This window comes from Limulus polyphemus, unplaced genomic scaffold (assembly GCF_000517525.1).
Source record: "Limulus polyphemus unplaced genomic scaffold, Limulus_polyphemus-2.1.2 Scaffold3779, whole genome shotgun sequence".
Lineage (NCBI taxonomy): Eukaryota > Metazoa > Arthropoda > Merostomata > Xiphosura > Limulidae > Limulus > Limulus polyphemus.
In genome coordinates this window covers 90,165-106,678 of record NW_013669389.1, presented here as the reverse complement: position 1 = coordinate 106,678, position 16,514 = coordinate 90,165, and the positions used below count along the sequence as shown (strand labels likewise).

At 31.7% G+C, this 16,514-nt stretch overlaps 2 protein-coding genes across 2 annotated transcripts in view; one reads left to right on the top strand and one right to left on the bottom strand.

The window, feature by feature from the left end:
- Positions 1-11,614, bottom strand: part of LOC106470029 (methylosome protein 50-like) — a gene marked incomplete at its 3' end in the record, with an annotated part of 16,569 nt that extends 4,955 nt beyond the window's left edge. Inside the window, exons 1-5 of the mRNA XM_013930554.2 lie at positions 11,538-11,614; positions 8,286-8,354; positions 4,531-4,716; positions 1,502-1,649; positions 615-667 (exon numbers count right to left, since the gene is read on the bottom strand). Coding sequence (XP_013786008.1) covers positions 615-667; positions 1,502-1,649; positions 4,531-4,716; positions 8,286-8,346 — 448 coding nt within the window. The remainder of the gene's footprint in view (positions 1-614; positions 668-1,501; positions 1,650-4,530; positions 4,717-8,285; positions 8,355-11,537) is intronic.
- Positions 11,615-11,758: 144 nt separating this feature from the next.
- LOC106470028 (uncharacterized protein CG1161-like) overlaps positions 11,759-16,514 on the top strand; it is a 29,260-nt gene continuing 24,504 nt past the window's right edge. The window contains exon 1 of the mRNA XM_022398574.1: positions 11,759-12,018. Coding sequence (XP_022254282.1) covers positions 11,947-12,018 — 72 coding nt within the window. The 5' untranslated portion in view covers positions 11,759-11,946. The remainder of the gene's footprint in view (positions 12,019-16,514) is intronic.

Sequence of the window (16,514 nt, the reverse complement as noted above, 5' to 3'; positions counted from 1 at the left end):
AATACAGCAATTGGAATAACATGATACTGAAATTGACACCTTCGACTAGGATTGGCTAAAAGTTTTACAACTGAGGTTTAACACACCAAGACACTGTTTTATAAAGAAAATAGACTAGATAAAGTTTAAATACTAATCATAGATGGCAGGACCAGTGCTGAAGTGCAAGTAAATTTTTTTTTTTCTTCTTAGAGGGTGCATATTTATAGTCTCAAACATATTTTGGGATTTTTTTTATTAAATTTCTCTTTAAATAATACAATTTTGTACAAATAATTGAATGTTATGCTACTGTTTAAAAAAATAAAATCTGAAATCCAATAAAAGATAAGTTCTCTATCATTTTTTCAACTTACAAATGTGATTTTGCCCTCACTATAAGACAAAATGGCCACGACAGGTAATGGGTTAAGAGCATGGAAGAATAACAAACATATGAAGAATACTTGAATTGCACAAGATAAAGAATAAATTCATATAATGTAGTCATTTCAGACAGATGACATGTTATCATGCAATAAAGTAAAATAAGTAAAAACAAATTTTCAAAAGTAGAATAAAACATTTTCACAGAACTTCAAAGAGTAAACATTGGTAAACTCTAAATACTCTACCTGGTCGATAGGTTCCAACGGATGCCATGGATACTAGATCCCATATTTTTATACTAAAATAAATAAATAAAAGAAAGAAGTTTAGAGTGCATACAATCACACAACTTTTGATGACACTGTCAAGTAAATTATCCCTCACAATGTTTTAAATGATTTTAATATTTAGTTGAGCTTTGGTGAAATATACAACTCCATTTAGCTTGTGTTTTTAAATAAAACAGATTACATATCAACTAAAGTCTTTCTTTGTTTCTGATTCACTCTACAAATGATGATATGCAGACAACTGATAGCTGGTATATTAACAAGAGTCTCTTCTCCAGAAGTAGTTGATTTTTTTTAAAGACATTTATACTTGTTAACTATAAGTCAATTTTACTTAAAGATAATCCCACAGCAGGGATGGAAGGTTCATGTACTATAAAAGTTGAGGGGAAAAAAATTAAAATATACAAAACACACTCAAAACAGCTTATGAAAAAAGTTATATCTTAAACACAATTCATAATCTTTATCCTAAATATCTCATTATTATAAACTCCTTTATTACAATGGATGATGCATATATCTTTTATGTATAGAGAGTTAAGAAATAAATAAAAGCCATCTATTTTAGTCTTAGCAAAGACAGGAAATTAGAGAAAAGGATTACTGATACAGTATATCTAACAGTTCTTAACTGGATAAATAGTTACTGCAGAGTTTTGCTTCCAGTACAAAATCCTCTATCATAAAAAAACAATTAATGCCCTTTTAATAAATTACAAACAAATTTTGTCAAATAAAATACAAGTACATACAAGTTTGAAAGAAAATGAACAATAAATAAACACTAACACATTAGGCTTGTCTGTCTGAATTATTAAAGAGCAAGGTTAATAGATTACCTTTTATCATAGCTGCAGCTTACTGCCTTGTCTCCTGATGAATTTACATCTACACAAGAAACAAGATCATCATGCTCTAGGCCATAAAATATACTGTTTAATAAGGGGGCCTCACCATTAGTCTGGAATTCTAGGAGCTCCACAGAACCTAAAAGAAATTAAAGTGAATATTCTGTTTGAAAGTCACTTAATGTATTCATTCATAGCTGGTAGCAATAAACACTATATCATGCATCAGAGCACACTTCAATTATCATAAGTCAAAAATGAAAGATAATCTAGCAATGAATAAAGCTAATTTAATACACCATTCTCACTTATAATAATTAGTATGCATTGATTCATCAGCTGGGTAACCTAGCTGTCAGCCAAATTCTGCACCATAACCACAATCATCTCATGAGGTTTGGCCAGCTTAGGGAATTTTGGTCAGTCTTAAATCTACATATTATATATATCATATTATATTAAATATTATAATCAATACTATTCAAGAAATTAACACTGAAGAAAGAATAAAACAAAACTTGCCACAAAACTAAAATGCACTATAACCAATTTTGTGTCGTCAGTATAAGCAAAACAGTTCCCTCATATCTAATGATCAACAAAACCCTTTTAAATCATTTTGTTTTGAAGTAACTTAACATCCACAAATAAGTAATATGAAATGTTACATTGTACAGCAAAAAAAACAAAAAAAAACTAATGTTTATGAAGATAATAAAGAATGAATTAAATGAATTAGAAAACCATACAACAAATAACAAAACTATTAATACTCTAATCAAAATTGTTAATCATGTTGAGTTTCATACAAAGCTAAATGAGGGCTATCTGCACCAACTGTCCCTAATTTTGAACAATAGACCAGAATGAAAGCAGCTAGTCAACACCATCCACCACCAACTTCTAGACTACTTTCAGACCAAATAGTGGGATTTCACATTCATTCTTCAAATGTATTCATGATCAAAAAGTGTGATGGGTGAAGTTTGTGTTTTTATTGGTTAAAGAAGATGAACCCATGAAATCTGAGGTCCACAGTCTGGCAAGTTAACCACTGGACTGTTCTTGAACCCTAATTGAAATAAGTTAAATTTGATAAAAAGAATATTTTAATATATATAATATGAGCTGTTTAATGTAACTAATCTGACTAATTAACCCCTACACATGTGATCAACTTACAGAGCAGGCAGTCAATTGTATATTAAGTGACAATAAGGTAAGAGAAAGGTCACAGTAATAACAGACTTCAACAAAAAAGTAACAAGAATGGTAATTAAGATTATTGAAGTAATTTCATTATCTATAGTGAGAGCTTACACTAACTAAAGGTAAAACTAATGATGGTTGCCATACTACAGTTGTTGGTTATTATTTAGCCATACACATGATAGTTTTATTATTATTAATCCTATAATCAGTGGCAAGAAGATTATTTAATTTACCAAGAAACTGAATCTGTTATTCAAATTGTGGTAGAAGAAACCCCATTTTGTATAATGAGAGTGAGTTTATGAGCTCTGACCACTAAGTCTTGTAATGTCAAACAAATTTTTGTATCAAATAAGATATGAGAGTAAACATTCAAGCATTGCTTATTTGGAATATTTGTATTTATAAATGAAAAGTTTACAACTTTAAAATTACAAACTCTTTTTATTGAGAATATTGAACTTGAATGTTTGATCACTGGTGTTTGTATTTAAATCCAGCTTGTGTGTTCTATTTGTAGTGAAAAGCTTTTTTTACAGACTGAGTTTTAGTGGACAGATGTGCTTGTCAGTGTCAAGGAAATCTATATAATTCAACAAAAGAATATTATCATTATATATATCCATAAGTGAACTTAACATGAAAATCCTTGTTATAGTTCTTCTTACTAAGAATTAATACAGATGCAATTTTAGGTAATCAAGATTGAGACCATGACTGATCAGTCAGAATACATTTGGTCCAAAACTAATCTGTTGTTATGGGATACAATGCATAACTTAAGTGAGTATTATTGGAGTAGTTTTGATAGGTATTTTATTTTACAACTTAATTCACAAATGGTATCTTTTAAAGTTTTCAACATCATCAAAAATTAATTGTAATGATAATTTTTGCTGTGGTTGAATGGAGAGGAGGCAGAGTTTGTTGGTCAAATTTGATGTATCAGAAGCTGTGAAACAAAGCAACTGTCTGTTTCTGGTTGTAAACATACCAGGTATAATATAATATCCCAGTATTCAATTTCACAACACAACACAGTCTCTTAGCCAACAATATATACTTGTACAATCATTTAGACTGAAATCAACTAACACACCACACAAAAATAATTAAATCTATTAAAATATCACACTCAAGTTGTTACTTCTCTGATTACAAGTAGAATACACTGTGATACCTATACAATTAATATACCTATTTTACAAAAGGACATACATATTTTGTTTATTAAAGTTGATAACAGTGATGATCTTCAGGTCAGATTTTCTCAAGTTTGTAGAGAAATTTAATATTTACTTATACAATAAGACTTCACTAACAATTTATTTTTTCCTAATTTTTTCAAAACAGTTGCACCTAAACAAAAAAAATTTGAGAAGTTTCAAAGAACAACTAGCATTACCTTGCTAGGGTCTTTGGAAATATTTGTAATTATTTGGTTAAAAAATGCTTCACAAACTTATCTGTAACCCAGAAAGAGCAGCAACCTCAACTAGGGAACTTGCAATTTCCAGAAATTATAAAGTTTTGCTATTTAGTATGAAGTACCACAATAAAATTCCACAGACTGGAGATATAATATTAAGGCTGCATGTACCTGGAGATATAACATTAAGACTACATGTAAATGGAAATATAATATGAAGGTTACATATACCTGGATATGTAAATGCTACATGTACTACCTGGTGATATAATATTGAGACTACATATACCCAGATATATAACATTAAGGCCGCAGTTACCAGGAGATACAATATTAAGGCTACATATAACTAGGGGTGTAATATTAAGGCTACATGTACCTGAATCAGTCCCTATGATCACCTTATTCTGCTCAACACTAACTGCATCACAAACACCAGAATCTGTTTCAACTCCAGTCAGACACTTCTCCACATTTGGAGCATCATCAGCACATTTAAAACACCAAACTGAACCACTCCAGTATCGTCCAGTTAGGTTTGAAGATGCAAGAACAAAAGTTCCATCTGTAAATGTACATCAGTGATGTTCATGAAAACTACAGTTAGTACATTAACATTTATAAAAACTCACTTTACTTTATTAACAAACGTTATCTAGCAGAAATATACTTATTTAAAGTACAAATTGATATTTATGGAACTTACAGCTGCTATACAGCTAGGCTATAAGCATGAAACTACACACAGGAACACCAACTCATAGACTAATGTATGACATGAATACAATGATGACCTAGATTTTATTGAATGATTACATTCATTGCTACATTTTGTTGCAAATTACAAAATGCTAAAAAATGTATTTAGAAAACTCTAGGAACTGCATCACCAAAATTTACAAAAATTAAGCACCAAACAAGAAACACAAGTTAGCATTCTCCTACGCTGAAAATGTATTTCTTACAGATACTTGCCTCTTATCACAAAATAGCTTTTCTCGACTAGCACTGCCCTCTATTGGCACAAATTTTCAATGCACACCACTAGCCTTCCGTTCCCCGCTTCTGCATATTCACATGCAAATGATCATCCCACCAATAGGGGAGACACTACTCCTATCATAACCAGCACCCTCTTCACATCTGCACTCATTAATCACTTTGGGATTAGTCGGAAGACCTACACCAGATATCATCAGAAGTGGGGAGGCTGGGAGGGAAATGTGAGATGAGGTAAGTATCTATTTTAAATATATTTTCAGTGTAGGAAAATGCTAACTTCTGATACAATATCTTACCTCCACTCACAAAACAGCTAGAATCCCATGTTGAACTGGTGGAGGGCTGATAAAAAAATGAACTTCCTTTAGGAAGTGCCCATAGAGAGACCAGGAGGTGTAAAACCAAAAGAGAAAACGTCACACCTCAGCAAGAGACCGCACCACATGTGATCCTGGTATACTCTTCACTCTTTTATGACAGTGTTGCAAAAGGTGAAAAAACATGAAGGAATCCCAGGATATATATGACTGATAAATGGGACTCCTGGGTGTCGAGTGGCTAGGGCACGACAGACCATAGTGGTAGTTTAACCTCATCCAACACCAGGCAGTATTTGGAATGGTACATTAGATTCACAGTAGGTAGAGAATCACCTACCTCTTCACTTTGAAACAGGAATTGGTAGGGAAGATAAGATTCCATACCAAAATCCATCACCACTTGCAAGTATTTCCAACACAACCAACACCAGATCTACTGAGAACCAAATTTCAGCACATGGTAGGCAGATGGAAAGCCCTGACAGGATGATGTTTCCAGTAGGAAGGACTACAACATAATTGACACCGAACAATGACACCAAACAAGGTTGCAGGATGGACAGTGCAGATTTTCAAAAAACAAAGTATACCTGGTCAGGCACCACTTTCCACAGAGTGGGATCCACAATACAATAACTTTTCACAAAACTGAAATTTAAATAGACAGTAAATATATACTGAGTCAGTAGTATAACGGAAAACACTGACATATCAGTGATCAAAAACCAGCACATCTGTAGAGTACTACTGCCAATCAAGAAGTGATTAACGAGTTCAGATGCGAAAAGCTGCTGGTTATGATAAGAATGTTGTTGTGCTTCTATTGGCGGAGAACTGCTGCTGCATGATCATTTGCATGTAGATATGCAGAAGCAGGAGGTGGCAGGCTAGTGGTTTGCGCTGAAAATTTACACCGATAGAGGACAGTGCTAATCGAGAATAGCTATTTTGTGAGATGAGGTAAGATATCGATTCGGAATTTCACTGAAGAATACTAGTTAGCACCTTCAATGTTTTGTGTATGGTGTATTCCATGACATACAGTTGATAACACCTCAGAAAGCTTCCTACTTTTCCAGGTTGCTACAGGATTCCCAAATACATGTACATCTAAAGCATTTACTGTCACACATATTCAATAAATTTGTACTTCTCTGAACAATGCACACTAACTTTCAAAAATTATTTCTCACAACACTTCCATTTTTGTTTTTAATAACTTATCTTTGTTTTCTTATTAATCAGAATACAAAGGTTTGAAAACAGTTTTAACAACAACAAAAGTTTGTAATAATGAATGTTGGGACAAGTACCACCCCTTTAATTTAAACCAAGTTAAAAAATGCTAATGGAAAGGTTATAAAATATATTTCCAACTAATTCAAGCATACAAAAATGTCATAACGTGAGAGGAAGAAAATTATAAGCTTAAATACAGTTTATAACGTACATCCACCATCATATATTTCATATGTAAACACATATTTAGTGCTTCCATTCTATGGTGACCTACATTTTCCAATACACTAGAACATTGGTCAAGGGTTTTGGGTAGTTATATTTTGCTCTAGTCATTTACAGTATTGTTAGGGCTTCTGATTTTTGATTTTAACTGATAAACACCAATAAAACACCTCCCGATACCAAAAAAAAGGAAATAGGCGTTTTTCCAATGAACATCAGAAAAACACTGGAAATGGTTATTCAGTTTACATTAATGTCCCCACTTTCTCAAATCACTGTGCCTGTGAGATACAACCATTTCCACGGGGGCTTGTGTAAAATAATAATTATTATTTTTCATTACATTAGCTAATCTAACATAATATGTTTTTATTTTTATACTTTAGTTACTTGTATAACAAGAAATAAAAAATATACTTTAAAAACAAGAAATTTGGAACTCACGTTTGATGGTCACTGATAAAACATTAGCCTATGTTTTGTACCTGTTATTACTCCCATAAAAGAAATTAGTGTGCAGAGAATATATGGTATATTACAGTATTAAAAGAAAAAAATTAAAAAAACACTGATTTTAAGGTATCTACATAAAACTAAAAATGAAAACCCTGAAAAACACCAATTTTAAGATATCTAAATAAACTGTAAAACATCTAAAAAAAACATCAAAAAGCATAAGCCCTAAGTATTGTTCAGGATCATTATACTATGGCATCACATCCATTTTCTTGTGGGAAAGATTGCTGTAAAGGTGGACAGTAATGTTACTAAATTATTTTACAAAACTTGTAATAAATCAAGTTATTAAAACTGGTAGTGGTAAACTTTTTTGCTTTAACATTTATCAACAACAGCAGCATACAAGGTAGTTCTATAAACATTATACAAAATATTGTACCTCTCAGTTAATGGTAAGTTACTTTTCCATACCTCTGTTTACAAAACTAAGGAAAAACAAGACAACTGTACATTTCACAATTATTACATCATTTATTAATGACCATGGTTTCACCAGTAAAGACATCATCAGGTTTAAATTATTGTAATAAGCAAGTTGTACTGTACCCTTCTGTTCTTCAAGCTCAACTGTTACTTGAATAGTATTGACATTACTAAAGTTCACAAGTTGGATTTTGTAACTAGCATCTCAATCATGTATATACAAATTTGTATGAATAGTTAATAAAACCTTAAGTTAAATCACTTAGAATAACTTAAAATTGTTTTTTTTGTTAATATTATAAAGTATGTTAAGAAATGTCACAAACGTACATGTACAGTACAGACATATAATAAAATCATTATTAGATATATAAATTATCAGACTAGTTTATAAAAAGTCACAAACCATTCCAATGGAATATTGAGTCCAGGTGCTTCTCAACCACAGCTGGTACCAATGATGACATAATGTATTCTAACAAAATATAAAACACTTAAAAACTTTTGAAGACAAGTATATGTTAGTGTATATATGCATAAATATATTTTATAGATAATTTTAACAACAGTGCAACAATTGTTCAAAACATTATGAACACATAGTTTAAATTTAACATTCAAATAGCCTAGAAAGTGTATAATGAAGAAGGCAAGAGCTCTATATGGAGATTCACAATCCCTCTCAAGAATAAAGCACCCAGTGCTGAAAAGATTTTAAAACATCGAAGAAGCTTACATGGATATGGTTATTCATAAAAACCTACACATTTAGAAATTTGGACATTACAAGCAGGGCAGTTACGGTAAGTACTGTATAATGTAACACTGAACAAGTACGACTGGCGAGACTTAAACTGAAATACTGTGTGCACTGTTGATTTCCTCAGCATTGTAGAAACTGTCTTAAGAAGTTTGAACTACAATGACGGGCTTAAAATTTTAGACATGCTTTTTCAATGTGTGAGATTAAAATTAAAGAATAAAAAAATTTTTAATAAATAGTAATCTGCTTGAAACTAAATGGATATATAAAAAGGAACTTTCTGATCAACAATAAAAAAAAATTTAAACTAAGATGAACATGAGTGTTTTTATTTTTTTCTAAAACTTTGTTTCACAACCTAAAAATTAGAAATACTGAATAAAATTATGTATTTTTAGTCATGGCATAGCAGCTTATATAATGGTTCAGTTTTTTTTTTCAAGTTCAAACTTTTAGCTCATACCTCCATCTCTTGGCCAATTTGAGATCTAATTACAGCCACAGTTATTGAGACTTGTTTTAAGTCTAAACTAGATACTATTTAATAGATTTGTCACAGATTTCACGTTTTTAGTTAATATCATCATGTGAGCAGAATTTTATCAAGCTGATATAAGTGACACCACCCATCTCCACCCCCACTCCCATAATCAGATTACTGAATGACAAAAATGCTTGTATACAATACACAGGAGAAATTAGAAGAAATCAAATGCTTTTTTCAATGGTAAAGGACAAGGATTTTCTGTATTCTATGTTCTAAACAGACACGTTTTGGTTTTACGGAAATTGCCCATCTAAAAGAGAGCTCAGTAGTTAAAAGTCTGAAGGGGACACAAGCTTAAGGTTTGGAAAAACAAGCTAAGCTTTAGCTAAAGCAGTTTTATTTTTTAGCATGGTGATAAGCTTATGGAGGAGCTGCAGGTCAGCACTAGTTAAAGGGTTTAAAATGGGAATAATTAAGTTAAAAAATAAAGGTTTGATTCAGTGTGCAGTAGCAACCTTGAAGAATCAAATGGTCGCTTACAATTTGTATGTTACATATAGCACATGAAGATCAAAGTACAGAAACATTTAAAGTATAAACATATGTATCTCACTTGTGGTTATGGGGAAAGAAAACCCACTGCTAACTTATCAATCCTGAGATATTACTGTGACCTTAGCCAAAAATGAAGACACACACACTAGTGTGTCTTATGGCCAAAAAAACAACAGCAATAGTTTAGCAATTTTCTGCTTTTTTGTAGCTCAGACTGTGGTAATCCAAACTACCACATATTTTTATCACATTAGTTAGCTAGACAGCATATTTTATTTTACCCACCATCATACCCAAAGTTGAACAAAATATGCTGCCTGGCTAACTGATGAATGAATATTTGCCGTAAAGTTCTCAAAGCTATAAGTGTATCTACAAGTTTGGCTGCTTCAGTGCTTGATTTCATTCCATTAAGTCGCATGCTGAATCCCCCTTTTTTTTTTTGGTTGCACCTTTTTTTCACACCTAAGATGTTTTTATTTGATAGCAATAACAAAGAGAGTGCTCAAATGATGATTGAATGCATTCAAATCATTAAAAATTTTCATGACATTATATAACTATTAGTTAGTCCAATGTATAAAATCAACTACCGTATTTTGTATGTTAATTTTTACTTCTGATCGATACAAGTTATTGTTAAACTGATTATAACTGTTATCCCAAGTCATACAAAACAGTACTTGTATTTGTAAACTTTTTAATTTATGTTGTTTGATATACATATAATTGTATACTGTATACTTCACTTTCTAGAACCAATTTAGAAGAGTTGCTATTAATATTTCTTTCATAAATGCAACTTAAAATACTACACAATCTGCCTGTTAGTGTTAGTATTAGAAATATTTGATATGTGAAGACAAACAAGGCAAGTCTTAGTATTTAATATTTTATTGCATTTTTGTAAATCTTCATAAAAAAAATTAAGAAAATAGTTTCATAAAGTATTTAATTGCAAAACCTTACAAGACTTATGTTATATTACATAGGGTGGTATGAGATATGAATTTTCTTTCATTACAAATACAACAAAAATATTTGAAGTGTGGGATGTTTATATTTTGATATCTGAAGATGTTTGTTCATCAGTTTTCTTATCTAATGTAAACGTGTTTTTATACTGAGCTCTTCCTTAAGTTCTTAATTAATTGAAGAATCCGAAATGTGGTCTCGGGAAGAAAGAAAGGCAGAGAATTCCTCCTTAACTTTAAATTAAAAGGAAGTACATACAAATGAATGCACACCCAAAACCAAGTCTTAAAGTTAAACTGTTATTTTTAAAAACTTATTAAGTACAGGTCTGATTTAAATTTTAAGGCTCAGAGTCATACTAGTCATAGTAACCCAAAATTTAAATGTTGAATTAAAATTTAGTATAATAATTTATGGCCTTGGCAGTGGCTTATTATAATAATTTTACTCAGTTAACTTGTCCCTACAAGTTAGAAGACGTAATTGTAGAATATGAAACATCGTCTCTGACTCTCATTGTTGGTTCCAGGAAAAAAGAAAAGCTGAGACTGAAATCTATCTCTACGAATAGTAATTAATAGTAATACTCAGTACTATTAGTACTAAATAAAAAGTTGTAGTCAGTAGTAGTAGTATTACTATTAGTCTAAAGTTAAACAAGAGAAGTCTATAAATTTCGTAAAAAGAACTATTTCCAAGTCTGTACTTTCTTGATTTTTTATACTTGAATACAAGATTTAAAATATTATTTTGTAATTATAAACGTGCTTGTAAATTTAAATTATACAAACCATATCATTGAAAATAAAACATGCAATTTAACAAATATTAGCATTAATTTTAGGCCTAAACGGCAAACCTTGCAATAATAGACCTACCCTCACTTCTTGTTGAAGATTAGTTAAACTTTGCCGCTACGTGAAGCTGAGAGTATCGGAAATGAAGATGCATGTTTTATTTTAACCATGCTCGTTTAATCTTTTAAAATATAGCTATATTCAATTATATTAATATTTGAAATATGTTTTAATTATTAAAAGTGGAAAAATATTATTAAAGCAAACTAACATCAGAAAACTTTAATTTATTAGTTTGCGTTCCTTAACATCCTTTTAGTATCGCCTTTTAAATGTTATCGTAATGCAATAATATTAGGATTGTGTCATTGGACGGTACTTTATTTCCAGAGTAAAGTGTTGTTTTTTTCACCGTTTAAGCAGTTAAATTAAATATCTACTTTTTTCTAGCTTAATTAATATAAACCATTATTTTAATAATAGTTAAGTGATGAAATCCATGTGTTTCACTATTCTCTTTGTAATTTGTATTTTGCTCTCATATAATGCCTCCAAAGCGTTGGTAAGTTATGGCCTGAAGAGTGAGGAGTTACGAAACGTAGAAAGTGTTACTGTTAGTACGTCTTAATTTATATAACTTTGGTTTAAACAACGAATATTTGTTATGAAATATTTGAACATTTTCTTATTAAAATTGCAAGGGTTTGTGTCAGGACTCAGCCTTATGATAACATAAGCCTGATAAGGAACTATTGGATTCTTCAACATGATCAAGGCTGGCCCTGCACACCTACTATTAAGAATAAGTAAAAATTTAAACCAGCCCTTTATTTTTTAGGAAATTATCAATGCCACACATAAATTATGTATGTTATTAATTGTCACTCTCCACTACTGCTTACAGCAACTCCTTTCATAAACTATTCATCGAGTGAGAAAAATAAAAACTGGTGCATAAACTACCTTTTCCAGACTTCAAAATTTAAATATATATCCCCTAGACCTACCGCTTTTACCATTAAACAACAGAAAAAAATCATGCATCCATAAGATTATCTCTTACTTTTTTTTCTCAAGAGAAAATAACTTAAGAGATCATAACCTATCGAAATAAGATAACCCTTCCATCTCCAAAGTTATCCTAGTAACTCTCCTCTGAACTCTTTCCAATAAGTCATCCTTTCTTAAATAAGATGCCTTCCAGTGGTACGTCTGCAGACTTACAACACTAGAAACTGGGTTTTGATACTCGTGGTAGGCAGAGCACATATAACCCATTGTGTAGCTTTATGCTTAATTATAAACAAACTCTTAAATAAGATCAAAATTGTAGACAGTATTTCAAATGTTGCTGAACTAGTAACTTGTATAAAGGTTTGAGTAACGTATCTACCACTAAGCATAGATCTTTTTCTTCATTACACAATTAAATATACGATCCAAAGTATAACCCAAATCCATTTATTTTCCACTTACTGTAAGGAAAGGTCTTTCATCAAATATGTCTGACTAATCTGAGTTATTCCGTACTATCTCAACTTATTTAATAAGCAATCTCTAATCTTTGACATTGCATAATACACAGTAACACTGTGTGCATTTAGTGTAACAGAATAATACTATTCACTAGCATAAACCTTCCACCAAAGAGTATGTATAAATTATGCTAAACCAAGTAGCCTTTTGGCCCATAAAGGAAGCTATGCACAAACAGAACATTAACTCATTGATTGCTGATTCACTCTATAGGGTACGGTCCACCTCCAGCTGTTGAAGGCGAGTGTGCTGTATATGGTGTACTTCTTGCAAAAATCTTGCGTGCATTTAGTGCAGCCACAGTCAATTGGTTAATTATAAATCCAGCCCTGATCCCTGAAATATACATTAACATTTTTCTGAAACTCCTATTTGCAGCTTCTACCATTCTAGATGGTAACTTGTTTCACAGATTTGCCATCATATTGTGGAAATAAAATTGCTTCAACTCATTCAGCTGGGTATGTGCCTGACTGTTCTTAAGTCATATATTTTTTACATAAACAAATCTGGATGTCATTTCCTTTAATAATGTTTAATACTTCAATTAAATCACCTCTAAGCCTTTTTTTTTAATATACATTAAGAGAGAATAAGGGATTTCAGTCTATCAATCCATCTATCCCTAGAATCATCCTTGAACTTTTTCTCTGAACCCTCTTAAAGAACTCATTGTTTCTTAAGATAGGGACTTTACAAAGAATTCTAAATTTATAATATCTCAAAGTTAATGGTACATTCCATGTCACTTTGCATCATAGGTCTATAATGTAAAATTTATTGAAAACAAGGGACCTGTTGGTCCATCTAGACTATCCCATCCACTAAACTAAAAACAACTACTTGAAACCAATCCTTAGTCAAATATTTATCAAGCCTTCTCCTAAACTTCCTTAACTTTACTTCATTCATCACATCTGAAGGCAACCCATTCTAAAGGCCAGTCACCCTGTTAGAAAAATAAAACTGTGTTTACTGAAGATGACCCTTACCCAGTGTCCCCTAGTCTTACTATTCTTACTGTTTAAGTACAAAGAAAAGCATGATGCATCACATTATCAGTAGGTCACTAGTTACACCACATTTGGAGTATTGTGTTCAGCCTTGTGCTCTCTACCTTAGGAAGGGCATTGAATTATTGGTGTAACCAGTGGCCTATACAATGAAACTACAACATATTTAGACTTATATTCAACATTTCTATAAGTACAGCCTAAATTCATATTTTTCCTTCCACTAGCAAAGTACTGATCAACCAGAACAGTAAGATAATTTTCCTCTGTAACACTATTAAGATTGTTCCCGTCAAAATTATACTCATTATTCAACTTATGATAATCCTCATGCATCTGTTATAATTAAAAGCCATCTGCCATTTAGTCCCCAAATTACCAAATAATCTAAATCATTTTGTTAAGCAGCAGCATCCTCACAACCAGCAACATCCAAGACCTTGATATCATCAGAGAATTTAAGTAACTTATTCATCATTCCTTTATCTATGTCGTTGATGTAAATCAAAGAGAGCAAAGGTCATAACACTGAGCTCTGAGGTACTCCAGTTATGACATTAATACAGTTTAATTGAATTCAATGTATAACAATCTTCTGCTTTCTTCCTTCCAGCCACTTTTCTATTCACTGAGCCAACTTATCCCCCCCCCCCCACCCCACACACACACACCTACAGATACCATATTTCTAGTAAGCCTTTTATTTTAGAAGTTTGGCAAATGCTTTCTGAAAATCTAGATAAACCAAATCCTCACCTTCACCAACATAGACAATCACTTTTTCAAATAATAACAAAAAACTAGTAAGGCAAGATTTGTCCTTAGTGAAACCCTGTTGATTATCCAACAAAATTTTAAACTGTTATTAAAGAAATTATGGCATTTTTAGTAGCTGAGTGAATCATATTTTAGGCCATACAAACCAATAATTATATCTGTGACCAGTGAAGCTTGACGAAAAAGGGCACACAGTTGTCTTCTTATCTTCACCATTTCTTTGATTCTTTTTGATGAAACAAACTGCAAATGAACCTTGAAAGACTAGCTTCCATGATATGTAATTAACAGTTGTAATTTGTTTTTTAAATTCGCCAGAATGGAAGCTACCATATTATGGTTTACATCCAAAAACAGCATAGATACATAATTTTATGCAGCCCATTATAGCAGTCTTGTAAGCATTTGGAACTGAGCATAACAAAGATTACAGTTAGTTGTTAATAAAATTATTAGGTATAATTTTGGACACTAATATAAGAGTGTTCTGTCACTATCTTAAAGCAAATATATACATATTTGGTGGACAATGCTCAGACTTATACTGGACATGCCTGATTGTGTGGATCTGTCATGTTCTCCTCATTAACATGGACAAGTAGTTCCACATATGGAAATTTTAATAGTGTAAGAGCAATTAATAAGAGCAGCCAATTCAAGGACTATTTTTAGGAATGGTCATAATAAATGTTCCCTCTAATTTTTTCAGTCTATGTGCAGAATGATTTTTTTCTTTTGCAATGCTACCTATTGGGCTTTAGGCCTATCAACTGCCAGGGTCATCAAAGTTGTCAATGTGTTGAGACTCCCCACCATTACTGAGAACATGCACGGCTGGAATGATTAAGTATGCGGCATTTGATTGGTTGTTGTGCAGCCGCACAGCTTAGTGGGAACACTGGTCATAATATAGTCTCTAATATATAAGTCTCTATGACATCATAGCATCCTCATTACAGCTAACCAGACCTAAGATTTTTGTATTATCATCAAACCAATATCCCATCTATGTCTTTTTCAAAGTCATTAATGGAAATGAAGAATAGTAATATAGCACAGATCCTTGAGACACATTACTTGCAACATTTGTCCAGTTAGAATGAACTCCATTAACAAAAAGTTTGCTTTCTCCTAACAAGCCAACCATCAATCCATTTAATTAAATTATCCCTACTGCACTAGTTTTTATTAAACACTTTATTAGAAGTTTTCTGAAAATCCAAATAAACCAAATCGTCTCAAGAAGTAATGTCCTAAAAAAACCATAAGGCATACAGACAACAGAGGAATATTTGGTTCTTCAAGGCTCTCCTTGCACATCCATCCCCCAAAAATATTCAATCCTATACTTCCTTTAAAACTTAGTGGAAATATTTTGGTGCTTTTCTGTGTTTAATCTGTCAATCTGTTTATTACCATCAAAAGAGATCTACATGATTAAGGTCCATTTCCAAATTTCTCATAGTATGCTTAGGTTCAGAAATATTATTAACCTCCTCTCTTGTAAAAACAGAATAGTAGAAAACATTGAAAGTTTAGTCTTGTCAAATTCTTTAATGTTTTGTTACCTTTGACATACTTTAAAAAAAATCATTGCTATTAGGTTACTATCAGCCAGTTGTTTCTCACAAGTTCTTTTTAATTTCATTATTTCTTGATTTTCTATATATGTTCATGGGTGCCCGCAGGGATGGGCAAGGGGGGTCACTTGATCCCTCCTAGACTTACAAAA